This window comes from Dicentrarchus labrax, unplaced genomic scaffold (genome assembly GCF_905237075.1).
Source record: "Dicentrarchus labrax unplaced genomic scaffold, dlabrax2021, whole genome shotgun sequence".
Taxonomy (NCBI): domain Eukaryota; kingdom Metazoa; phylum Chordata; class Actinopteri; family Moronidae; genus Dicentrarchus; species Dicentrarchus labrax.
In genome coordinates this window covers 11,238,336-11,265,964 of record NW_026136715.1, presented here as the reverse complement: position 1 = coordinate 11,265,964, position 27,629 = coordinate 11,238,336, and the positions used below count along the sequence as shown (strand labels likewise).

Sequence of the window (27,629 nt, the reverse complement as noted above, 5' to 3'; positions counted from 1 at the left end):
TAAAAAGTCAATTACAGAGGAATTGCAAATTGTAAAACAGAAAGAATTAACAAACATGTAGGAGTAAAAAAATTACATTTTCCTGTTCATTATGAACAGCACAGTATTTGTGTACTTGTTTGTCTTATGGTGACATGATAGTGACACCAGTGAAATATTGATTTGGTTTATATATATACACTATATGATTTACATAATAACAACAGGAAGCAGACAATAGCAGTCCAGTTCACTGAAGTAGATAGAGTCTGAAATATCTGCCTCACGCTTAACTGTGCCTAGAAATGTTTCTGTCCAGTTAATATGATTTGACAAAGTGTTGTCCAATTCCTTATACAGCGTTTGAAGCCCTCACCCTTCTGCACTTGCAGTTACGGTAATTTCACAGGTGATGTTGGTTAAAGGGGAACTCCACCAATTTTACACATCAGAGTCTGTTAACAGGTCTTGGGGGTACCACTGCATATGTAAAGAAAGTTGTATAAAGTCTTTGTGGTTCCAGAAGGAGCTTCACAAAGTCTGATAAATTGCCTCTAGTGATGTCAGTTTAGGCTGCGTCGGGTGGGGCTGAAGACTAAAATTTGGGGGTGAGAAGTAAAAAAAAAAAGCGAGGTTAAAAAAAAATGAGGTTACCAAACTTCTCGAGGCAACATTAGCCGCTACTAACTGTTGGCAGTCAAGTTGCACTGTGGATAATGTAGGTGCTAGGTTTTGACAAGGGAGAAGAATGTGTGTTTGAACCTTTTTAATGTCTGTGAGGGTTCAGTGCTTATGGTTAAGGGGGGACATTGGAACTGGGCCATCCATTCAGGAGTTCAGGGGTCTGGTTCATACGCTGTTAGCGTATTAAAGACACTGTAGTGTTCTTGCTTCATTTAATTGAAATTCACACATCTGCAGAATAAATAACACCAACAGTGTTTAAAAAAAGAGAAACAATTAACAACAATTTGACTGAATATAACAAATTCAAACCCCAGTAAATAGCTGTTAATTGTGTAAATGATGGCATCACTAACAGTATAATTTTCCTTGTTACAGGTGATGTGATAGTCAGTGTGAATGACACCATTGTGCTGGGCTACACCCACGCTCAGGTGGTGAAGATCTTCCAATCCATCCCCATCGGTTCCATGGTAGACCTGGCATTGTGCCGTGGCTACCCGCTGCCCTTTGACCCCGATGACCCCAACACCAGCCTGGTGACCTCAGTGGCAATTTTGGACAAGGAGCCTATCATTGTCAATGGACAAGAGACGTTTGACTCGCCTTCCAACCAGGCTGGACCTGTCAACGGCATGAGGGAGCCGCGGCCGCACAGCCCCTCAGCTGAGGTGGCATCTAATGGCTCACACGGCTACTCCAGCGATGTGGTCACTCTGGCCTCATCCATAGCCACACAGCCCGAGCTGATCACCATCCACATGGAGAAGGGCGACAAGGGTTTCGGCTTCACCATTGCTGACAGCCTGACGGGAGGAGGGCAAAGGGTAAAGCAGATAGTGGACTATCCACGCTGCCGTGGCCTAAAGGAGGGGGATATTCTGATGGAGGTTAACAAGAGAAATGTCCAGAATATGAGCCACAATCAGGTGGTGGACCTGCTGAGTAAATGTCCCCGAGGCAGTGAAGTCACCATGCTGGTGCAAAGAGGTATGTGTTACATCTTGATGTTCAGTATTTGTCAGCAGGGGTGGATGAACAGATGCAGGAACTGAAGTTTTGAACTGAACTGAAAGGATGTGTGATTAAGCACACAAAAGAACAGACAACAGCTTGAATAGTTGGCGTCAAAAGAGTGACATAATGAGAAAGCAGGAGAGAAAAGTGAGGAAGAGAGTGGGTGGCGGCAGGGTGGAAAATGCTCGGCCTGGATGGGATGAAACGAGGAGAGGCAAAGAGACGATGGGCTATGAGAGTTAGCGTTGCAGTCGATGAGCAGATGAGTGTGGGAAGAAGAGTGGGAGGCTGGGTATAGAGGCGAGATGGTTGAATGAGAAGGGAGGGGAGGGAGGAGCACATTAGGTCAGGGACTCGTTTATGCTTTGAATACAGATGCTGCTGAATTGGACCTCAGAGACTTTGTCATTCTTCTTATTTGCTGTTGTCTTATGTTGCCTATATGATAACTGAGTGAAGAGAGTGACTTTTATTTCAAAAATATTGTACCAAATGAATACATGAGAGGAGATTAGAGCCTAAATGACTGAACGCTTCATGATTTTGATTTGATTTTGATTCAGTATTCAGTCACTATACTTGTTGTGTTTATCTAGGCTAATGAAGTGATGTTATTAATGTGGATCTTTAAATGCAGATCCTACTTTCTCTGGATTCTCAGCCTGCTACACTGTGCCATTCATGTTCCTACACACTGCACTTTTGGCCCTGGGTGACCCAGAGATAAATGTTTTTCTCATTGAAATGTCAAAACAAAACAAATTGTTTGCCGGAGTGTAAAGTATCCACGCTGACACTGAATGACATTCGAGGCCCTCATTTGTGTCCAGTCCTTATTGTTGTTAAATTGCCGTCCATGCCGGCTGACCCAGATCTCTATTAGTGGCAGGTTGGGATATGCACCCCACATCAATTATGCTCTCTAATGAGTTGACCTTGTGCACTGCTGCTGGAATAACACTGCTGTATTGTGTTAAATGTCAGCATCATTATGGGCTTGTGCAAGTGAGTTTTGGGGGGGGGGTGATGATACAGATGCAGGGCAGTATTCCTGATACCAGAGCATAGAGGGAGAGGTACAAAGAGAGCAAGAGCGAGACAGAGAGGAAATAAAGTAGAGGATAAGTGGGAAGGAAGCTTCAGGCAGTCACTGGGGCAGGCAGGGTGGCTGACAGCAGCGTAGATCATCTCTGTTAACTTTGACACCAGCCTGTCATTATTATGAGCTCAGGTGAGTGGTCAGGTGATGAGGGACAGAAACACACACACACACACACACACACACACACACACACACACACACACACACACACACACACACACACACACACACAGGGGGTCTGTATTTAGGTTAATTAAGCTTCAGTCTTAATGGTTACATGTGGGGTAGTGTACAGTTTGAAGAAAGAATAAGCATTTCATGTAAGCTTTTGATGATGACAGTTGACACACAGGCTTCAGGTTTGATACCCTTAGATGTGTATCTGGTATAAAGAATGCAGACACAAAATGAAAAAGAAGTTTGATATAAGGTAGTTGATAATTTTTCTAAAATGTTAAGTCTATCAAGCTTTCACACTGCGTGATTCTGGGCTGTCTGACACAAAACTTGACAATCTTGAGAGAAACGTGGTAAAATATATGATCATCCACTAACCTCCTATTTGGTGTTTTGACAAAATTTAGGACCAAATTCTCTCAGTGTGACTACTGCTTCGATCCACGTCAGAATGTGAAACAATATGATGCAGAATACACTGGCTGGTTCAACTTTTTGCGAACTCTTTTATCGAATAGTATAAGGGGAATTTTTAAGTTAAGGGGGGGAATAAAACAAACAAACTGGAAAACCATGTGGATCGGAATTTTCAAAACACAAGATATTGTACAGTCTAGCACAGATTGCAACTGAGATTTTATTAGACCCACCTCGTACATTGTGATATGCAATAAACTTACACAATTGTTGTTGCCTGTAGAACAACAATTTTGAATTTATCAGCAAGAATGCCTTTTAATATCGTTGTAAATCCAATACCTTTGGGCTGTTGTTCACACAATAAAAAGCAATTTGAAGACGTCAGTTTGGGTTCTGGGAAATTGTAATGGGCATTTTTTGCTATTTGCTGGCAAAATATACATCATAGATGAAGCCACATTGAAAATAATTATTATTTGCAACTGTACTCAACAATAACAGTTCTCGGGGCTGAGTGTGCTTGGCTTTCTGTGTGAGAATGATGCGGTGACCTTTCAAGTGATCGCTAGCAGGTAGCGCATAATCATTCACAAACAACAATTATGGGAGCTAAGAGGAGCGCAGTAAGGCAGATAAGAAGAGAGTAGAGGATGAGAAATTGGAGGGCCGGGGATCATGTTTTGAGAAAGTGAAGGTGGAGGATTAGAGGAGTGTGTGAGATTTGCTGAACAGCACTGGAAGTTCAGGGAGGGGAGCATAAGGGGATTGGTTTAAAGAAGTATAGGCGGACGAGAGGAGGAGGAGGAGGAGGAACAAGGTGGACTTCAGCTAGAGGAGAAGAAGCCTTAATCTGTTCATCTATGACTCATCAATCTGCGCTGTCTGACTCAGAGTCAGCAGTTAGTTTTGAAGAGAGGGCAGAAAGCACAAAGTCAAACAAACATCACACAATGATTCTCCACAGGGATTGTTTTTTTTTTTTTCTCAAACATGAAAGTTATTTTTAGGGCTGCAACTAACAATCATTTTCATTATCAGTTAGTCTGTCGATCATTTTCTTGATTAATCAATTAGTTGTTTGGTCATAATAGTCTGAACATTGTGAAAAAGGTTGATCAGTGATTCCCAAAGCCCAGGGTGACATCTGCAACCCAAAGATATTCAGTTTACTGTCATAGAGGACTAAAGAAACCAGAGAATATTCACATTTGAGAAGCTGAAATCAGACAATCAGAGAAAAGTCAGAAAAAAAAGATTAACTGATCATGTAAATAGTTGGCAATTAATTTATATGTTGCCAACTCATCAGTTAATCGACTAATCGTTTCCCACAGCAATTGTTATATTCTCATTTCATACATGATTTTTTACAGTAGATTGAATTGGTTCAAAGAAGTTATATTTAAGCAAAATATTCTGTGTTAAAATTGACTAAATGTCTTTTCCCAGGTTCAGATTAAGTTGTTTGTATCATCAGATGTGCATGACAAGAGAAAAATATCTTCTGTAACACTATACCAGTTCAGTTTATCCCAGGAGGCAGATTGCTCTGAACTGAACAGTGTGAGAGGAGTTTGCTTGTGGCTAATCTCAGATAGATACACGGCAAGTTCAGAAGCTTCACAAGTAAAGATTCAAATGTGTTTTGTCACAGAGCATTTGCAGAAAGCTGTAGTGCACTTTGCCATTACCTTAATACTACCTGCAATGGCAGAACAGTGCATCTGAAATGATTTGTTTTTTGGGATTGCCCAACATATGGTCTCGCTAGTTTTCTGTAGTCGTCACACACCTAGAAGAAGGGAGAATGGCAACGTGTAATTTGTGCAGTGGAACAACAGGTAGAATAGGTAGTTGTGGTAATGAAGGAAGTAGCCACTAAAAGAAAAAGCAAAAACAAGCCAGATGGGCATTTTTCAAACTTGGAAGTAATATTAATTATAATTTATAGTTAATGGCTACATCTAATAAAACCACACAAATGTGTGAAAAGTAAGTGTGATACACAGGATCTGTTTTTATCATTTAGTGATCTTTTAGCAGTTGCATGTGCAAATATCTACCTGTCAAAAATAAATTTAATTACTTTAAGCTTTTCTAGTCTTGGAAATTTTATTATCTAATACAATTTTAAAGATCCTCCCCTATAAACGAGGCCAGGCCAGCTATGACTCCTCCATCTTGTCTTCCCATCGTTGTTGCCATGACAATCGTGCACAGCGCTCCTGTCCCCTGAGAGACAGAGAGAACGGAGAGAAAATGAAAAGACAGAGAGAAGGGATATAAAATGTAAAAGAAATGAAGGTAGAGGAATGAAATATGACGGTAACAGAAGACGAGGAAGAGCGGGACTTTATAATTTAGAGTAAATGAAAAGAGGACTAGTGGATAATAGGACAATCTTATAAGTAAAATGAGGAAAAAAAGGTTTACAGGTTTGGCTGAACAAAAGAGAACATTACTCATGTTGTACACCCTCTAACAATGTATATAGAAAACCTGGAGGAAGGACCACTCACTCGCTCTGTGTGGGCTCTGCATAGACCCACCAAGGCCACAGCTTATTGAAACACTGGGCCACTCACCGCGCTGCAGATTGAGTTTGAAAAGCTCAAGCTTTTTCAGTGCTGTTGCTCCAGGATGGAAAAATATCACCCTTCATATACACATTTGTAACCACACAGGTATGCCGAAACACACATTTTCCTGCACTCTACTAAACTTGTGGTCTGTTGTTGCTGCTAAGCAGCGAAAAAGTGGTGGGATTCCTCAACATGTAATCTTTATGTGACAAGTTATTTTGATAGCATAGGTCTGACCCACTTCTTTATCACCAAATCTTGCTTGAACACACAAATTATACAAGCTATTGAGCAGAAACATCAATACCCATATTGCCGATTGATAATATGAACATATCTTTGAGGCTGCTTTTAGTGCTGTTCAATAATTTCCTCAGCACATTTCTTTGTAATTCTGCTAATTATTATAGGCTTACTTCACTGTCTACTGTAAAAGAATTAAAGGAAGCAGCCTCCTCCAAACTGATGCTTAGAGCCAGTTTAAGTCACCAAACAACTGACAGTGCTACCTTTCACTTCCAGTTTGTTTACTTCCCCTCTCATTTGAATGATAATGGACACAGCCTTAATCATTCTGGTAGAAAGTTGCCTCAGTAATAATAAAACCAGACCTTTTAAGCCAATGGTGCATCCTCAGTGATCAATTCAAAGTCTATTAAATGGAGCAGCATTCTGTTGTGGGGTATTGAGCAGAGCTTTACTGTCATTCAGCTTCAGTAGAGTAAAAAATACCAGGATTATGGCCCCGGTGCATAATGTAAATGCTATGTCTTTCTGTGCATGCCTACATACTTGTCGATGTCTGCGTGCTGCACATAAATAAACGCTCACCTTCTTGCCTACTTGCCTGTGTTGATATTATATCTGTATAGCATGTATGAATTCATGAATGCTTCCACACAGTTGCGTGTGTGCAGGAACATGCGATTCCCATATTTCTTTTCACCAGGCTTCAGCTGCTAATAAATGTTTCATTCAGCCGATTCGATCAGCTCGGAATTGCATGTGTACATCAGCATCACAATGCCAGAGGAGCTGTTAAGCAGATTTAAAGACTGCATCATGCATGAAGATGCGTTTCACACTGTGCAGCATGTAAATCAGCTGCTCTGACTGACACAGTAGATGAATCTAGAGTTGGGGTCAAACTACATCAGTTCCTTGAATCTTTATTCCCCTTCAGTTCCATGCCCATATTTATTAACCATATGGCCATAGTTAAAATAAATTTCTATATTCTTGATGATAATTATGTCAACCACGTTGCCAGTTTGAAGATTTTCAGAGGTTGTTTTAAAGTGAAAGGTTTCTATTGACCTCCTGCACTGTAATTTATGGCTGCTGGGTCATATAACCTGCTGTTGTAATGGCAAACACTTATTATTGACATCTGACCTTCTGGTGTGTGTCCTTCCTGGGTCAGACCCATACACACTGAAAAACATTAATCAGCACATCAGCAGCTGAGATGTTCCACTTGCTCCAGTAACTGGCACCCCATAATCTGAGAGAGTGAGATAGAGAGAGAGAGAGAGAGAGAGAGAGAGAGAGAGAGAGAGAGAGAGAAGGAGACGGAAAACAGGGAGGATAAATTATGAATCGTGTAGAGAGAGGGGCTTTGCAGCAACAGAGAGTTTTAACATTTAATGATTTTTTGCCAATGCAGCAGAAAGAGGCTAAGATGGATGCTTGCATGTTGTTGCATGTCTTAATGTCGATGGAACATGCCATTAATATTTCCAGTAGGTTTTCGTTTTTAGGTTTGCACGCTTGGTATTAAATGTTGTAGGAAAGAATTTTCATTGGTCTGAATTAGAATGATGCTGTAATGGATCAAAGGTCTGGCATTAATGTAAATGTGGTGCTGCTGCAGCTCACTCAACGTATTTAACAAAGTAGCCTGCTGCCACTGTACACAGAACTACTTGATTGCCTTGGCAACAGCAACTCTTTGTCCCTATCCTGCCTCATGTCATTCATGCATTAATTTGTCTATTTTTGTCTCAATATACTGTGCTGTAGTAAGTGGCAGGAAAAGGAGCTTCAGGGGGGGAAAGGAGTTTTCTTGGAAAGCAGTGCATACTCTCGGTGTGTGGGGTAAACAATCAAGTGCAGTCTGAAGAGATCTGTTAATATGTTGGAGGTAGAGGAACCTACAGGATGAATGAATAGTTGGGTCGTGATAGATGTGAAAAAATAAAAAGGGGGGGAATGCAGATTATTCCCTACACTAGTATGCTGTGAATACTCTCCCCTGACAACTGGCTCCAAGTATTAATATTTCATTAGCACAAATGAGATTGATCTTCTTGGTGACTCTACAGTATGTTAACTGGTAAAAGAGAGAGAGAGAGATATCAAGGCAGATAGAGGGAGAAGTCATGGTGCACGGAGGGAGAGGAGGGGGAGGGAACAAGGAAAAAGGAAGAGAGAGAAGATCAGCTTTTCAATGTAAGCCTTGAGCAAAGCAGAGGAGTGGAGAGGAGAGGAAACAGCTCTGTAGTTTCTCAGAAGATGTGCATAGTAAGGCAGAAGCTCAGGCTTTCCTTTGATATGATGCTCAAGCTGCTGAGCGCCTTCTCAGTGGGTAATAGTTGAGATTCGGCTGGAGAGCTTGTGTTGGAGACAGCTGGCAAGCGGACTAGGGGGGGTGGGGGGTTGATCTGTGGCTGCTTGTGGGGACCTGTAGCTCGGACCAGCAGTCCAGTGCAGCATAAGTCAGCCTGTGTAATGCAGATAGATCAGTTGCTCCTCTTCTAATAGCACGGGTGAGAGCGCTGAGTGGAGCGGGATACAGCACAAGGGGAGGAGATCACTTGGATTAGCGAGCAGCCTAGCGCAGTGTGTTGCTCAGAGAGAGAAAGCAACAGAGAGGAGGAGGAGGAGGAGGAGAGAGAGGGAGCCGGGCCAGTTGCGCTCTGCTCTGCAGCAGGAACCAGGGTCCATTCGTCCGTCTTGGGGAGTTTTTGGATAGAGGGGACAAGGGAAGAGCACAGCAGGTCATTAATGCTCTCTCTGTCTCTCTGCCGATGTTTTGCAGGAGTGGTGTCAGCCAAAAGGAGTCCCAAGCTGGTGGTGAGTACTATGATCTTCTGCTCTTTTGTGTGTGTGCATATTAGCTCTACTGAATAAAAGGAGCGCAAAAGGAGGACAGATGTGATATTTAACTCTTGCTCTGATGCATCCAGAGCTTTATTAATCTTGCCATTTTATCCTGCTGCCACCATTCTTCTGTACTTCTTTCTCAGTCTACCACTTTTGCTTTTTTCTTTTGTTTTCCTACACTTGCTTTTCTTGCCTCTTTGTTGTAATTTCTCTTTGTTTTATATCCTCTCTCTTTCTCTCTACATCCCTCCACCTCTGCCACACTGCCATCCTGTGACTGATTAAGCATAGCCTAGGCAGAGCAGTGTAACAGTGACCAGCTGTTGTGGACAGCCACAGCTAAGGAAAGATGGGAGATATGTATGAAGCAAAAGATAGGGGGGGAAAAAGGATATGGACGAGGGAGGGGAAGACCTGTGTAGAGATGGTATGTCCCACAACAGTGAATCACGATGATAGCCCACAGATACAGAGGACGCACTGAGGCTAAAAGATGGGGAGAAGGGGGCAATGACGACAGAGTGAGGTGGAAACAAAGCAGAGGGAGATTGGGGAAGCTGGAGGAGAGATTACAACAGATTGCAATGTGACTGGTAGTTGTGATGGATAAGAGAGGACGGGGGAAAGAGGCAGAAAGACCAGCTCTGTGAGCGAGGGTCTCTTAAGGGACAGTGCAGTTATTCACAAGTTTAAAGAGCAAACGCCTCCTCATTTTTACGACTCATCTCAACCTGATAAAAAATCAATACAAACTGAGAAGAGATGCCAGTGCAGCTTTAAATTACTGTCACCCTAATTCACCCCTGGAGAGCCACAGAGTTATAGTAGAAGGACGTTTCCCCTAGACAGGCTCATCCAAGGTCAGTGATGGGTTCAATTCCCACCACTTGAGTGGAAGATAACCTCGTCTTATGTCTCTTGATCAACATTAAAAACCCTCCCCTCAGTTGGCTGAACGTTAGAATCAGGATTAGTTTGAAATGGAATCAATCAGGGCTGTGGGTGTTACCTATTCAGGTCACATGGCACAGCGGATGGAGGAGGGGTGGACGCTGTTAGGGGGTCGAGTGGGACCAATAGTGGCACTGCCTGACTGTCACTTTGGATTAGTTTTCCAGTGAGGAAAAGCCAGTTTTCCCCCCTCTGTGTTATGTCAGTGAAATGTCACGCTGCATGCGACTTCATGTCAGCCCAGAACAAGCATTTTGCCTCCAGTTCAGAGTCTAAATAAATGCTCACAGTAAACTCACATATGCGAGAGAGTGTGCTGTCCCAGCCCATTAAGCAAGTCTCCAATGATCAAATGAGAAGTCAATTTTGTATGGCTGTTGTCCTCATTAAGAAGCATTACTGGAAAATTTGACCCTTCATCTCATACAGTGTGATGAGTGAGAGACTGGGACATTGTGCCATGACTTCTCTACCATTTCATGCACTGGTTTATTATTCATATCAGATAGAAGATGATTCAGTTGTCATTTCGGCGCTTTTTCACTGTCAGTAATTGCATTTTCTCTGCAAGGCTCATTTTTCATAAAGCATGTAAAGTGTAAAATCAGGGTACCATAGCTCCATACATCCACAAGTTGCCTAGCATCACAATAATACGTCATAAAAAATAAAAATAAATAAAACAGTACCGTATACATTGTCTAAATGGGTGTTAAAACCAAAAACAGCCCCACGTTAAAGCAATGCAAACAGCTTTGTTGGTGGCGGCGCGTTGCTTCACGCATTGATGACACAATTAAATCATTTTGAGATGAAAGTTTCAAATATTCAAATAAATTTGAGATCAGGAATTTTAAGACAGTTATTTTAGCTTTTTTTGCTGCATAACGCCATATTTCATTGCAGCAAAAGTGGAGCCAGGTTCAACGGCTTAATACACATGATTAACTCAGAATATTTTAATTGCAGTTGAAACAGTCTTATTTTAAGCAGATTCTGTTAACAAAACAAGAAAAACAAAAGTAGCAAAACAAAACGACAAACAAAAACCCACTCAAAATACTTAATCTCCCACCCAGTAGATTCTTCTCTGCTGTTGAGATTTTACAAATGGCTTTCATTTCAGATTTTACACATTCCTGTTTTAATTGAGACCAACCTTGATTTTATATTTTACAAGTTTTCAAGCACAGGACCCTCTGCAATAAACAAAGAGTCATTGCATTCATAAAAGGCAATATCTTTGTTCATTAAAATTCCCTCACATTTCAATCTGTCTTTGTCCCGCAACCATGGAAACCAAGTAATTTCTCCTGCTCACACTCCAGCAGACGTTTTTGGTGAGAGATGTTCTACTGCAATGTCTAAAAAAGATGACCTTGGACGCTTTTTTTTCTCTTTGTCCTCCATCAACACCTTTCTCACTCATCTCTTTTCCCATATATCTCTCCCTTATCACTGACTCACTTATCACTCTCACTTTTTTTCTCCTCTCTCTGCCCTCTACCTCCATCTCCTGCTCATATCCACCCCCATCCCTTACACACTTACACCTCTCTCTCTGTTTTCTGTCCACCCAGCACCAGTTAGAGAGGAAAGACAGCCAGAGCAGCTCCCAGCACAGTGTGTGCAGCCATCGCAGCACCCACACCGATTCTCCCAGCCACCCACCCTCTGTCATGCCCAGTGAGGCTGTGGCTCCCACTCCTGCTGCCCCCACCCAGCCTCTGCCAGGCCTGCCCCCTCAGGACCCTGCAGATGGCACCCTCACCCTCCAGAAGAAGCCAGACCCCTTTAAGATCTGGGCGCAGTCCAGGAGCATGTACGAGAGCCGACGTGAGTAGAATTCATTTCTAACCTTTTTTAGGGATTTGAAAGTTTTGCTGACTTAAGAGTTTAAATGGTCAGCAAGGTTTATCCTCTAGTGATATTACAGACCTTTTAACCTTTGATAGGGGTTAATATGATTCAAGATAAAAGCTAAAAAAGCTCTCAGTTGTGGAATGATCTGCATAAAGATCTATGGTTATTATCACATATTTTTTCAGCCGGGTGTTTATGTAATGATTTAAAGGAATTGTCTTTCATTGAGTTAGATGAGAAGATCGACCTCTTGTAACTACAGTGTAAAAAACACAATCTGCCGTTTCACAGGGGTTGTGTGCAGACTGTTTCTTGCTTTAGAGATGCTGGTGGGCGTGTTTTGTTATGAGCCAGGCTTGCTGTTTCCTCCTGTTTATAGTCTTTATGCTAAGCCAAGCTAACCAGCTGTGGACTGTAGCTTCATATTTCACAGACACATTCAGTTTGTATTCATCAACTTAGCCAACTCTTGGCAAAAAAGCAAACATGCATTTCTCGAAATGTCGACTTATTGCTGTAAATAATCTTGCGTTGTGTACTTTCTCATTTTTGTTATTATTATCAAGCATTTTGTAAATTAACTTTAAAAGTAGTTAGACCCTTTCGATAAAAGTGAAAAGATGCCCTGGAAACATCTCTGATTGCTTTGTATTTCTTTAACCATGGAGAAGTTGCACAGGGTACAAGAATCACAGCTGAGAATACAGTGTGATCTCCAAGGGGCACATCTCTGTCTATGTCTGCTTGTGTCTGTTAATGCCTTTTTGTGTTTGTGTGCTAAACAATTGTCCGCTTACTGAGTCACAACTGATCCTGATGACAAAAGGTGCCTCCAAGAGGAAAGTGTCCTTGAAAACACACAAGTGTTTGCTGATGAGTGGTGTGATAGTATTTGTCAGTCTTATACACACACAGCTCATGCATTATTCTTGATTTAAAAGAACCGGCATATACAAAAACCAAAGAACAGCATGTGTGTATGTGCGCATACTTTTTTTTAAATTTTGGATAGTGACAGTAGAAAGGGACAGGAAAAGCAGGGGAGAAAAAGGGGCTCACATGGCCTGGGCTTCTGCAGTGAGGATTCAGCCTTGATATGGTGATACACGCTGTACCAGGTGAGCTACCAGGGCGCATTCGTGTGTGTACCTTCTTACACATCAACCAGGGCACACTTCACCTTTTTAAATCACGTTTAAAAACTGACCACTTTTACATTATCAGCAGCCAAACAGTTTGTCTCATGCCATGTTTAGTCACTGGAAAAAACAGAACATCTAAAATCCAAAACTGGAACACCAGAAAGTAGGCAGCCTCTCTGTGAGACTCCTTAGTATCATTTGCAGTCGTGGCCTATCCTTGCATTATTCATTGGGAAATACTGTAAGGGTGTCAAACCACTTACTTTCTGTTCTAACAGAAGAGCCTTTGAGAAAGGGGAGGGAACCTCCAAAATAATGGGTTCACTCGATTATTCTGGCTGAATTACATCTAGACCTCTTGTACTTGTACTGGCGGTAATATTAAAAGCAGAATAGGTCTCCATATGCTGTGAAATACATGCCTGTGTTGTAAAAGATTTTTGTGATAATTGAGAGTCTATGGCAGGTCTGCTGTGCTAGGTGCACTTTGTGATTGCTGCCAGCCAGACATGGACATGCCGTGTATTGCAGTGTTGGTTAATAACCATGGCTGCTTTAGAATCTAGGACTGCTGCTGATTAAATATTAACTGGGCCCAGAGAGGGCTGCTTTAAGCTGCGGCTGATTGGTATATCTGTTTGATAACCCCTGAAGGAGCTGCAGCCCCTTTTTGAGTCGGCAGGGGAGGAGGGGAGATACAATGAAACAAGAAAGAGAGGAGACAAAGAATGACAAAGAGGCCTAGATTCTCTGTCTGTATTTTCACATATATTCATGTGCACGCTGCATACAAGTGCACACTCTTGAATTTGAGAGTAGGTGATTCCATGCATCCGCAGAGTGCACCAGAAGAGCAATATTTCAGTGGCAAGAGAGTGTGACTGAAAGGGGAGCTTTTGGGAATTTTGATGCTTCATGTTACCTGTCGCTTGATGTGGCACACTGCCGTTCCACTTCCTGTTAGTTTATGTTGCTTTGATCACCACTCTATATAGACACGGGTTAGCTGAGGGTTAATTACAAGTCTAGCCACAGCAGTTTAATTCACACCAAGCACGTTATCCGGGGGAACCGCAGAGCTGGAGCTAATGGGTTCACTACTAGTCTTGCGTGGCAGCAGTGTAGACAGCAGGCAGTGCAAGAAGAAATGGCCTGTGCCTCCTGTGCGGACTGGCCCTGTGGGTTGAACAGACTGACACCAATTGCCTGTGTCCTCCTCCACAGTCTGCTCTGTCCATGGCGAGATGCAAATGTGCAGGGAGTTGTGTGTGTGATGGAAAGCCGGACAGAAACAGCAAAAGTGATGCTAAAAATTTGTGTGTAGGAAAGCCCCAGTTATAAATTGGGGGTAATAATAGGGATTGCCATTAAGTAACTTTTCAGACTCAGTGAGTATGAGAAGGTCACAGCGTGAGACTTTGCAGCCTAGTTTGCAGTCTACACATGAGAACGAGGAGCAAATCTGCTCAACGAGGCAGGGCTGAGGCAAGGGAAGGAGCAGCTGTTGATCCTGCCTGTTCTCATTCTGATGCTAATAGAAAAACAAAACACCTTATTGATCAGCAATTACACAACTGGACACGGATTTTTGATAATTAGACAAAACGAGAGACATGACTTCTTGATGAGAGCAACAAGCATTCAGTGATGAGCATTCATAGATGCTAATCAGTCAACGCTGAGTGGAGCCTGCGGGTCTTTGGCAGATTTGATGGTTGATCCCCATAGAGTCCTCTCACTGTTTCTCTTGTGTATTTCAGTGCCAGATTGCCAGGAGCAGGACATTTTCCTTTGGCGGAAGGATACAGGCTTCGGCTTCCGTATCCTGGGAGGAAATGAGCCCGGGGAGCCTGTAAGTATCCCTCCACCCTTTGAATCCCATCCATAAAACATTTTAGTGTACATTCACACTCTTACACCCTATACATACTATTGCTGATAATTCTAAATCACTGAATAATTTCTTCTTTTTCTTAGTATGCTTACCAGTTCTATAAGAGGTTCTCTGTTTTGTTAGTTTTTTATGTCTTTCCTTTTCCTCCTGCTTCTCTGTTTAGTCTGCCTTTAAACCAGAGAAGCAGAAAGTCCTACCACATCACTCTCTCTCTAACTGGAGCTTTTGCTCTCTGGAGAATCATATAGACAGCTTGTTAAGAGAAGCAAAGGCCTTACCCAGTATCCCTCTAGTAGTGCGTCATATATTTGTCTTAAAAGGAGGGAGCAAGAGGGAGAGTGGAAAGCAGATATTGAGGAATAGAGGGAAATAAAATGGCAGCAGGCTTCAGGTCTACCCCACAGGAGTTGGTACTTGTTGTTTGTGCCAAAAATGCTGGGTGGTAGTTGTGCACTTGTTTATGTCAGAGTTGTGTGTACACTCCCACACAATGCCTAAAGCACACAAGCTTCTCCATGGCCCCAATAGGCTGCATCACCCTTCTTACCTAGTAATGCAACAGTAGGCTATGAAACGCTGCTGTATTCAAGAGATTAATTCAAATCAGAAGGAGATAAGTCATGAGTCATTGTGCTCTCTTTTGGCTGGTGCAGTTTGATGATTCTTAATTAGCAACAGTATTGTCTCATAATTACAAAGCTACTGTATTCACGTCACTATGTTGATAGACAATGAATTACAGCAACTAATAAAAGTCAAGTAATCTGTTACATCATGTATTGTGTGTGCTTGCCTCTTCTAGATCTACATAGGGCACATAGTGAAGTACGGGGCGGCAGATGAGGATGGGCGCCTGCGGTCGGGCGATGAGCTCATCTGTGTGGACGGCACGGCGGTGGTGGGCAAGTCTCACCAGCTGGTGGTGCAGCTGATGCAGCAGGCCGCAAAACAGGGCCATGTCAACCTCACTGTCAGACGCAAGTCCCCTGGATACGGAGGTGATGAGAGTTTTACATAAAACTTGTGCATGTGTATTCATACATGTCACATGCACGTTATCTAAACATAATGCACAGTGCTTGCTTGCTTGTGCACAGACTACCTTTAACCTTAGCAAGGTTCCTGACATGAATATTTGAATCTAAAGTTGAAGAAATGTATGAGTAATACTCTAATCAGTGCGTTCTCTTCCGCCTCATCCTCAGTGTCAAAAGGGGAAGGTGACGTTCCCCCATCGCCAGCGTCCTCTCACCACAGCAGCACCCAGGCACCAAGCCTGACAGAGGGCAAGCGGACCCCCCAGGGGAGCCAGAACTCTCTCAACACAGTCAGCTCTGGCAGCGGATCTACCAGCGGCATTGGCAGCGGCGGCGGAGGTGGAAGTGGTAGTGCAGTGGTGCCTGCCTCCTTGCAGCCGTACGATGTAGAGATCCAGCGTGGAGAGAACGAGGGCTTTGGTTTCGTCATTGTGTCATCAGTTTCCAGGCCTGACGCAGGCACCACTTTTGGTAAGTGAGGCAGAGAGCTAGTTGAGATGGACAGGGACTTCTATTCAGTTTGACATGAGAATTTATGTTGTTTACCAACTCTGTTTAAATTCAACGTTTTCAATTTAGACTTTAGTCTGACGCAACAGTTTGATTGTTATGCATTTGCAATCCGTATTTGTGCTTGTTAAGTGAAAAAAGTTTTTCTGAAGATCATTTTTTTTCTCTGTGATTAATTTAGTTTCTGAGTGTGAGCAGCAGTACAAATAACAACAGAGCAACACTTTGGTCTCAAAGCAATATTCATTCATAACAGAGGTTACCACATGGCACTGATGATAATACTTTGCGGAAAACTATTTAAAGCTATACCCGTTTGGCAGGGTTTCTGCAGGTTTTACCAAGACTTTTTAATAATGCAGTTTAATGCCTCTATCACAACCATACTGTCCAAAGTATGAAAGTATAACAGACAATATGGCTAAGAATAATTTATTATTATGTCATTATTCACATTTTTACATTCACACTTTTACCTAATATCTCCCGATAGCCCGCCATCAGATACAAAAATGAAACTAAACTCAATTCTTTTTAAGCCTTTTTAAGACCTGCAGATAGAGAGTCAGTGCATTAAACAGCCCCAGTCTCCTGCAAAGACAGACATCCACAGAGAGTATAAATGAACCACTGAGTAAAATGATTTATGCCATCTCCTGGCAGGATTACAATATTTTTACAGTTACTCCTCATTAGGTTTCCTCCACTTTTGCTTGATGCCCCAGACTGAGGTCACAAACCTACTATCATGAGCTTAGGGATAAAGAAGCCTCTATGTGTGCGGAGTGCGCTCCCTCAGGATCAGGCTTGCTGCAGCTTTATCACAAACACCATAATCACGGATTCATGCCTCACAGCTGCCCTCACCAATTCATTCAGCATGTAATTGAAGTCCACTCAGCACAGTCCATAGCTGTCTATACCATTTACGTATCGCAGCAAAACAGCCGAATTGCATGTATTAAAGTTGCTCGGGCATTGATGAGGAATTGCAGATGTCCTCCTCGAACAAACTTGGTATTAACCTCCGAGCGATGAATTTCCAACACCAATGTCGTGCCAAGGTCCCTTGTATAGTTAGCCATTATGATGATGTACTGTGGTGTGTCACAGTAAAAACACAAAAACAGATGAGACGTTAGCCACACTCACTGCCCAGGGAAAATTTCATCGATCCCATGGGCTAATGGTGTTGCTCTGCAAAATGCAATGCAAGAATGAATGTGTTATTTATAGTGACACCAGTGACAGTGCTAGTCAACAACCTTGTCTAAACGTCTTCTAGTCTTTTGAGGTTCCTGTTTTTGCTGCTGCCTCACTGCACTCCCCTGCTCTGCTCCGTAACCATTCCTCTTGGGACGATGAGATGAATGGACTTTGTGCTTTCATGTGCTGATCTGGGATCGTGCTGTAGCATCCTGCGCGCTCACTCTCCTAATGGATTTCAACCATGTGGGACACGAGCTGAAACGTGACAGAGGAATGTGTATTGCTAAAAAAAGCAGACATGGCTCAGGATTCTTCCAGGAGTGCTAGATGTTTGTCAGTCCTGGGAAGAACAAAGCAGTTTGAGTTGACTCAATCTCCCATACATCATGGATACTTAAACCAGTTTTCTCCAGTCCATCAAGGCCCATCCCCCCCTCTTATCCCCTCCCACTGTGACCTCGGGTTGGTATTGTGCTTAGCAGATTGGGTATTAAATCCTGCGTACTTGCCACACCCTGCAATATCCCACATCTCATTATTTAGATAGAGTGACAGGATACAAGTGCATCTTTCAATCACGATGGAGGGAGGGCAGCTGCAAAGTAAGGTGATGTGATAAATATGGATGTTGCAAAAGTATGGGATGGTGTGTGTGTGGGGGGGGGGGCAGAGATAAAGGGAGGGAGATGGAGGCAGGGCAAGAAGAACTGGAGATCTCCAGGGTCTGTTCAAAGCTTCTGTGTAAACAAGATGTGCACTATAGAGTGCTGTCATTCAGGTGCTGGTTGTATTTCTGGTAGTGCTTGCAGTGACCACTTGACCAGTGTCATATATAGGCTATAGGCAGCACATCTCACCTTAAAGGGCTCCTCTTTAGGAATCATTTTCTGAGCTGGTCAAGATTCCACCACTCAATTACCTTAACGTCTTACACTGCAGCAACGATTGTGTGCTCATTGATCCCTGGCAGGGAGGTGTACTCATCATCCAGTGACCAGTGTATTGATAGGCTGTCAAGTGTTAACCACTGTGGGCTCGGACCAGTGGCATATGATTCACAGTCTATTGATTATTACATCAGACAATCTGGACAAATTCTGCATTTGTCCACAGAGCCCATGAATTTTCTTTTTGGCATTATACACTTTCATCCCCTCTTTTCGAGGCATCTACTGTAGCGGGCGTGTGTACTGATTGTCACACGTTAACGTGTGGTGTACACAAATTACTGTGGGTGAATTTGAATGTTGTGATTTAGATAATTAACCTTTCTTTCTTGTCTCTTTCTCCCCATTTTCTTTGTCTTTTCCTTTTTATAAAATATAAATCAATACAACCATCAACACAATGAATCAAATCATCACCACTCACTATTTCTAACACACACAATATACACGCATGTTAACACAAAAGCCGGAAATGCTTGTGTGGCCATGCCCCACAAAATAGGACGCATCATCGAGGGCAGCCCGGCGGACCGCTGCGGGAAGCTGAAAGTAGGGGACCGAATATTGGCTGTTAACTGCTGCTCCATCACCAACAAGTCACACTCGGATATCGTCAACCTGATCAAGGAAGCCGGGAACACAGTCTCGCTCAGGATCATACCGGGTGATGGTAAGGCTTTTGTCTTCCAGCCTCACATGGCTGTTTCATAATGCAGCATGATGTGACTTATTCATGGATGTGGTGGGAAGGAAAGGGCACCGTGCTCTACACAGGCAAGAGCACTTTTCATCAGGGTGTGAACCCTGGTATCTTAGAGAGTGAGTCATTGAGTAGGAGTAAGGTGAAGTTGCCCCCAGAAACTGCTACTGTAGTTTCTCTTTTAATTCTCTTTCACTGTTTGTTTATCTTCTTTGCCAGATATCTTACCATTTGCAATATTTTGTCAGTTTGAGAGGATTAAAAACACAGCTCGCATTTAATCAAGTGCTTCCCGTGTGTTAATCTCTTCAGCCTAGTTTAGGAAAGGAAATAGAAATGCATAATATCGCAGCACAAGCAGTTTGCAACCTAAAGCTCCACATTTTGGATAAAATAAGTCAAGTGCTGTAACAAGGGTGCTTGTTACTGGCTGAGCCACTGGTCAAACAATAAAAACATGGAGCAAAGCTCTACTGTAACACCCTCCACAGAGACAGAAAATGCGGCTTAATTAAGACTGCAGGCGAGAGAGGTGGGAACAAACTCCCACACACACACACACACACACACTAACGGTCACTAACTCAAAGGCTTGTGCATGTACATGCAGGGATGCAAGGTTCCCAAGTAAACACACGACATGGCCTTGTAATATTAGAATGATGGCATTTATTGGTCCACCTTATTCTCATTTCAAATATTATGAAAGAAAGAAAAATGTTCACCTTAGAAAGCCAGAGAGGTGGCCGTGAGGAAAAGTTATATTTTTTGGAGTGACGTGTGGAGAGTGAGTAAGGAGCCTGAGACGAATGAGTCAGGCTGGTGTTCTTGCTAAACACAGACAGAGCTGTACTGCCAGTGTCAGTGGAAACTAATGTGCTGCAGGTTCTTGCTAGTAAAAAGATGGATTTGAAAGCAAGAAAAGACAGCTGTCTTTGTTTTTCCCCCTCCTGGAAAAGAAGATGAAACAAAATGACGCTCAAGTTATTTTTCCTTACTGCTGTTTTTTCTTACATCGAGTTGGGGCCAGTGTTGTCCGTGAGCAAATGGCAAATGACAACATCACAGGCAGTTAGCATCAGGTTGAATAGAGTAGCCTGTGGGTGGTTCAGTGGACTCTTCTGGACAGTAACATTTTGTTCTCCAGAGTGTCTTTTGAAAACACAGCTGTGGGCAAATGCATTTAACAAAAGCAGTCACTTTATTTTAGTTTAGCTTAGTTTATTTTTTTCTGTTTTTTTCCAGAATCTTCCAATGCTTCTCTGCTGACTAATGCTGAGAAGATAGCTACCATCACCACCACACACACACCTCAACAGTCCATAGAGTCCCGGTAGGTGATGATCCATTTTAAACAGGCATAAATGCAATTTGACTCCCAAAAGATATTCTTTAACACAGCACAATATGTATTCATATGGATTTCTATTTTTTTTTTTAAAGGAATAACTCAAAGTCAAAAGGAGCCCCTCCACCTCCACCCACACAAACTCAGACAACACAGGTAAGAATTGATGTTTTCACTCCACAGTTAATGATTATCTGGGTTCAATACATCAGTCACATAACATAACAAATACTGTAGCAATAAACAGAGGAAAGCTACTGATCATAAGTCTATAACAGCTTTTTTTTTTTTTTAAATCTGGGTTGCAAATAATGGCACACATTTTCAGACAGTCTCTCCTGGAAGGCATTCATAGTTTTGCACTCACTTGTTTGCATGATTAGCGACAGAAATAGCGTGTAAGAAATGTAAAAAGAGAGCCAGAGAAAGAACCTCAGTTGTCGCCAACCACGACACGAAGCTGGCGTGTTGGTTTGAGAAAGTTACAGAAACTGTTCAACACAGCTCCCCCAGATTCCAACATCAGAAAGGTGTGTAGGAGGGGATTTCTGAAGCTATTCAACCATCCGACAACCAGTTCTGATGAAGCATACTGGTACATCATTGCTAATGTTATGCATCCATGCATAACATGTATGCAGGGAATGCTACACACTCTGACAGAGGAGTGTTGGGAAAGTGTACAGCAAGTGTGAAAGCATCATATTAGATTTCTGCCCCATTGTAATTGAGATCCAGAAGAGATAAAGGCCATAAATACAAGGATACAAGGTCATTTGTAATTTTACAACACAGGGTTATATGATGAAATTCAGTTTGTAGTATCCAGATTACTATATCCCCACCTGTTTAACTTTATCTTTAAAAGTCATTGTTCCTTATCTGTATCAGATACTCTAAGTGCATGATATTAGCAAAGTTTTCCATACTCCTCCCTTAGATTACATTGAAGTAAAATGTCTACAGGATCTACAAAATCTGACATTTAAATGAGTGAGTAGTTTATCAATAAAGCTTTGGATCTGTGGGTGCCAGGGAAAATTATTTTGAGAGAGACCATGCTGTTGTTGGGAGGGAACTTTTGATGAAGTATGGTAGGTTTTGGTCTTAGTCCAGTCCTTGTGGTGCCCTTGCTTAGTGATCTGTACCCTGATCACAGGCTCGTGTGGCATTAATTATTCATGCATTCTAGGGTATTGTACTGCCATTGACATTTTGTGAGTTTCAGTGGGACATGGCTTGATTAGTCCTGAGGTTTGCACTCACCTTTTGACTCCTGGATTAGTCACTCCTCCTTTCTGGTGACTCTCTTTATCTCTCCTTTTCTGTGTCACAGGATGCTGAGTTCTACTCTGTGGACCTCGAGCGGGACAGTAAAGGTTTCGGCTTCAGCCTGAGAGGAGGACGGGAGTACAACATGGACCTGTATGTGTTGAGACTAGCAGAGGATGGGGCTGCTGTCAGAAATGGCAAGATGAGGGTATGAAACCATTAAAAGTGATTTTTTTTACCACAGAGTTTTCTCTCTTCCATACATCTTGGCAGGATACATTTACTCTTTACACAGCATTGATAAAACACTATCATTAACTAGTTGTGACAATAACGTGCCCTCTTTGTTTCAGGTGGGAGATGAGATCCTGGAGATTAATGGTGAGAGCACAAAGAACATGAAGCATTCACGTGCCATTGAACTGATCAAGAACGGTGGTCGCAGGGCGCGGCTCGTCCTCAAACGGGGAGATGGATCTGTACCTGAATATGGTAGGTAGTGTTTTTCTCCTCTTCCTGTAAATAACACTGCTTATGCCAGCACTGAAATCTTATTATTGTTCCAGCTGTACACACCGCAGACTAGAATAAAGCTTCTTATCTGCTTAGTGCTCCACAGGTACACTTTCATGAATGTTATTAATACAAATGATAAACATTTAACAGAAGGGCACTTTCTGATCCATTAATTTAAAGCCACTTGTCATAGTTTCAGCTGTCAAATATTATTGATTAATGAAGGAATGGTTGACATAAAAGCTTGTTCAATGATTTATAGTCTATAGGATCTGTAACACTGATGTTTTACAGCTGAAGTAATATTCCCTCCCAAGAGCTGTGTTGCAGTGCTGATGGATTATTCCTCTCACAGCATTACTTTCTGGTTTATCTGGGGTCTAATTCTGACACATACCCTCTCTTTCAGATGGTTTTTGATACTGTATAAAATGTAATATATTTCTTGTCATTCACAACAAACCCCTTCTTCTCTATATAAAGATGCACTGTAAAACAGCCTCTCGTCTGTTTTATTTGTTTTCTCCTCTCTGTTCCTCCTCCTTTCTCTCTGATTGTCTCTTGTTGCTGGGCTCTTCCTCCTCTCTCCAGCGATGATGGCTCCTCATCTCGCTGTTGGTACAATGAGGAATGACAAGATGGGAGAGCCCTGTTTCTACCTAATGGGCCAAAATCAGACCACGGTTTGTAGCCAAAAGTCTGTCCCAATCCACCCTACCCCAGTCATCTTTTTCCTTTCAATTTTATCCACCCTTCCTTTCAGCTCATCCCTACCAGAATCCCACTTTGTGTGTGTTTAAGCGCGAGTGTGTTTACATAGTGTGCATGCTTTTTGTCTGTTCATGCTTGAATTAAACTTTACTTAATTTAACTTCTGTGAATCCGTACATGTATGAAGCCTCCCCCTTCGCTAGCCCAACACCAGATATTTTTACTGGGACTAATTTAATGCCACTGCTCATCACATGCTGCTGCCATAGCAACCTGTCACTAATTTGGCAGACCTGCAGCCAAATACACTCTTGTTTCTTTGCTTTTGGTTTGTTCTTCCCAATGATGCACATTGAGTTGTTCACCATTTTGTTTTGAATGATTTCCTAGGTGCCTGCTGTGTTGTTGATAATCCCTGCCCTACACTTGCCGATGTGTTGCACCTGCTGTTGTTGCTGACATCACCTTGTGTCTCAACCCGCAGCCCTATAGAGAAACCATATTGAAGTGATTTATCATTTCAATGCATTTTATGTGTATAGATGTAAAGCAGAATGTTACACATCAATTAGCCTGATTGTTTCTGGGGATATATATATATATATATATATATATATATATAGCATATGAAAGAGCACATGTATGCATGATAAATCTCTGCATTGACTTTATGTCATGTCAATGCAAGAGCTCACATGAACCAACAAGGAAAGTCATGTCTGCTGAACACAATAAATGTCACATGTTATTGATGTAAAAGTATTCCTCAACCTCAACCTCATCCCTCATTCCTTAATAAGGTATTTCTAGTCAACAAGCTTCTCCTCCCTTCTCCTCTCCTGCAGACGGCAGCAGTGACGGGCACCCTCCCACACCCGGGGCACAAAACACTCCGGAAGTGAGAACGCTGCCACCTAATAGCAGATATCACACCTCATTGGAGTCCAGTTATCCACCAGACCTTCACAAACCATCACGCCAGGAGGAGGCTGCGCGTGGCCGAGACAGGGACAGGAACAGGGACAGGGCTGGGTCAGATCAGATGGACTACCAAGGCCGGCAATTTAACCCCCACCATCATCACACTTGGAATAACAATCACAGTCAAAGTACCCCCAGACAGCAGTCTCCAGACAACAGTAACGGCAGTAGTAGTGGCAACAAGAAGAGCCGAGGCCGCAAAGTTAAGAAGTCCGAGTCGGAGAGCGGCATCTCTAAACTCCTAAAGACTCTGAGGAAAGACAGCTCGGGAAAGAAGGCTGCAGCTGCCGAGAAACTGAGGGGGCGAGAGCCCTCGGGCAGCAGTTCTACTTTGGACGGGAGGTTTCGCCTGCAGCGCCGTGGCTCCCTTGATCGCTCACCAACCCGAAAGTGTGCCTCGTCTCCTGATCGTCGGCGGGCCAAGTCGATGGACCGCAGGGCAGAGCGAGCCCATCGGGACCGTACACCTGAGAGGGAGTATGATGATGGAGGGTTCCTCGCAGTCACACCTGAACGCAAGTTCTACGAGCGGAGGCTCCTCAAGGACTCGCATACACCTGGGCGAGTCAGGGAGGCCTCAACCCCCGAGCGCGCCAACAACAACGGGGATTCCTTGTCTCTTTCCAGGGGCCGTACATATGATAGAACCACAAAGAACGGCAACCTCCTGAGAGACTCTTCCTCAGAGAGGAGGGAGGAGAGATATCAGATGAACGGGACACCGGAGAGACGATACCGAGTGGAGCGGGACTCTTCCCCTGACAGCAACTACAGCCGGGACGAGCTGAACTATGCAGCAGCACCCAGACTGAAGGACTACTACAGCATGATGAAGAACAACGCTGCACACAACAATGCTGCCTACAACAACACAGGCCATAACAATAACGCAGTAGGCCACAGCCCAAACCAGCTCCCTGAGCCCAAGAGAAGGCTGTACAAAGAAAGCCCCAAAGACCTCAGCATCTAGAGCAGAGCAGAGATCCCCCTCGCCACTCTCTCCTCTATCTGTGCAAACTATGTACCATACACTGGAATTGGACTTCTGAGGATACTAACTCTTGTGCTTTATGTGGTCGACTGGTTTATTGATTGATTTGATTGACTACTTATGATCCCATCCAGAGATTCATAAAACAGCAGGAGTACAATCCTTCTATCAGTTCATACTGGTTGTTTTGTCATTGTTATAGTTATTTTGAACATAACAGAAGTTGTACTATAGTAAAGGTATTGTATGTGCCTGCATATAAAATCAGTGATATTGCTTTTTGTAGGCATTGCTGAATCTAAATATTTGTTCCCTCAGAGGTATGAAACATTCCTCCAGTTGTGGTAACTTCTAACTACTAAGCTTGTTTTCAACTTGTTTTTAGATGTCTTTTCCATTCCTGAATTGCTTCACTGAACAAACTATAGCACAAGACACTGATGGTTCATAAGAACTGTGAAAGTCACATTGGACTTATGGCAAAAATCTAAATTTAAGATCTGATGGTAAAAGTAGAGTGATAATTATATAAATAATATATGACTTTTTTGCATTTGCTCATTATTTATTTGTTAATTTGGCACATATCTTGAGCAAGCTTCATTAAATCTTTAAGGACCATGGTAGAAGTGCACAATGTACCTGGGAGAAGCATGCTGTACCCTTACTTGTGTTGCATCCTTAAAATGTGTGGCAGCTCACCCTCCTTTGCCTAACTATACCCACACACTCTGAAATTAAGAAATCAGACAATTGATGTGATAATAGGCAATGGTGTTATTAGTTTCTCCCTTGGAGTAGAACTATAAAAATAACTTGAGTACTCTGGTCCTTTGTTCCTCAGTGTGTATTGATGTAGAAGGGAAGGAACCTGACTCACTTTCAATTACAGGCAAAACTGTTCTGGTAGATTCTCTGTTGCGGAAAAAAGTTAAATTTGTTGCTCAGAAAATTTTCAATTTCGTACTATAGAATAGTCTGCATTATGCCAGAATACCAGCTTGAAGCTGCCACAAATTTTGATTTATCAGATATGCCAAAAAAAAAGTTTAAACAAACAAATGTGTAAATTATCCCTGTGCAAGCTGCATGTGTAAATCTAAGTGTAGTTTAACCACTTTGTCTGATAGGTCTGAGCGAGAATAATCGATAATGAACATGCACTGTAATCCCACAGTAATTGCTAGCCCTGTCCTCATGTTGATGATAGCCACATTTGCGCACCGACCACTTCCTGGGTCCTGACACAAAAAGCTGATGTGGTTTGTTGTGTTGGTAATATATGGAGAGTCCCGGTACAGGAGACGACCAATCTGCCATGCTGAGCCATGCTGTCATGCCACTGGAGTCTGACTGCTGCTTTATAATGTGTTTTGTGTGTATTCTCTGTTTTATGTTTCATTAGAGAACTAAAAATATATTGGATAAACCAAAACAAATGCATTGTTTGATCACTGTTGTCGCCATGGTACTGTATTAACAAAAAAGAAGAAAAAAAGAAGAAGAAACACATTTAACAAGTTAACCTGTTGGCCATCACATGTAAAGAATTTTTCCAATGTAACTATTAGGAACCTGTCAAGGAATAAAATGTTGCCTTTTTCTTGTACAAAAGAGAAATCTATGAAAAACCTCAGCAGTGAGGAATGTGATATTGTGTTTATATCTCTGAAATGGACCTGATGATTTATGGGAAATATGTTGATTTACTCTGGATCAGGTATGTAAAGACGTTTTAAAATGAAAGACTGTATTTGGTCAATCAGAAACTGTTTGATGGTTTGAATCTCTCTCGATGGTTAGCCTGCCTTTGTATTATAAAGCACTTGTATGCAGTCTGTGTTCTTCAAGCATTAGTTCTTGCAATGTGCTCCGGACATAATGCTGTCTCTGTGTTGATAAAAGCAGTACATGTATATGGGCCAATCTTTTTTATAAAACTATGCATATATAAATACTACATTGTTCATAGCTTTATTTGACCCATGAAGCTATACATAACATTAGTCTAAGTACAAGTAGATGTGGACTTATCCAGCTTCTTTCCTTGAGATGGATTACAATGTATATGTAGCTATCAAAAGAAGTCTGTGAATGCTATTTTTATTATCAAATAAAGTTTTCCATACAAATTCAAAAGGATTTCATATTTCTGCACAGCCGTTTTTCAGTAATGTCTCTGGAGAGGCTTTGGAGTTTGTATTCTTTTTGATCAAACCTCTCTGGTGTGTCAGTCCTGGTCACACTATGTTTTATTATGCAGCTTCAGAGGCTCTGTTTCATTGAAGATTGACACTAGAGGAAAGTTTACTACATTTAACTGTGACTGTACACTGGTTCACACACTTAAAAAATCTGCAAAAGTAACATGGAAATAGAAGTCAGTATTATGGACTGTCAACTGTACTGCATTCCTCGTCTTCTGAGAAAGGCATTTCATTCTATTTGTACAACATATAATGGTGCAGTACAAAGAATGGAGTGAGGTAGT

General features: G+C 42.3%; 1 protein-coding gene across 12 annotated transcripts in view; it reads left to right on the top strand.

Moving 5' to 3' along the window:
• LOC127377723 (membrane-associated guanylate kinase, WW and PDZ domain-containing protein 1) overlaps positions 1-27,277 on the top strand; it is a 94,152-nt gene extending 66,875 nt beyond the window's left edge. For 10 of the 12 annotated variants that reach the window (XM_051425843.1, XM_051425849.1, XM_051425848.1 and 7 more), the window contains 12 exons: positions 1,042-1,653; positions 9,002-9,036; positions 11,598-11,853; positions 14,783-14,874; positions 15,719-15,914; positions 16,122-16,424; positions 19,086-19,289; positions 20,565-20,652; positions 20,763-20,823; positions 22,004-22,147; positions 22,293-22,431; positions 24,012-27,277. In XM_051425843.1, coding sequence (XP_051281803.1) covers positions 1,042-1,653; positions 9,002-9,036; positions 11,598-11,853; positions 14,783-14,874; positions 15,719-15,914; positions 16,122-16,424; positions 19,086-19,289; positions 20,565-20,652; positions 20,763-20,823; positions 22,004-22,147; positions 22,293-22,431; positions 24,012-25,117 — 3,236 coding nt within the window. In that variant the 3' untranslated portion in view covers positions 25,118-27,277. Of the gene's footprint in view, positions 1-1,041; positions 1,654-9,001; positions 9,037-11,597; positions 11,854-14,782; positions 14,875-15,718; positions 15,915-16,121; positions 16,425-19,085; positions 19,290-20,564; positions 20,653-20,762; positions 20,824-22,003; positions 22,148-22,292; positions 22,432-23,046; positions 23,139-24,011 lie in introns of all 12 variants that reach the window. The other 2 variants (XM_051425854.1, XM_051425851.1) reach the window with 1 other exon arrangement.
• The last annotated feature ends 352 nt before the right edge of the window (positions 27,278-27,629 follow it).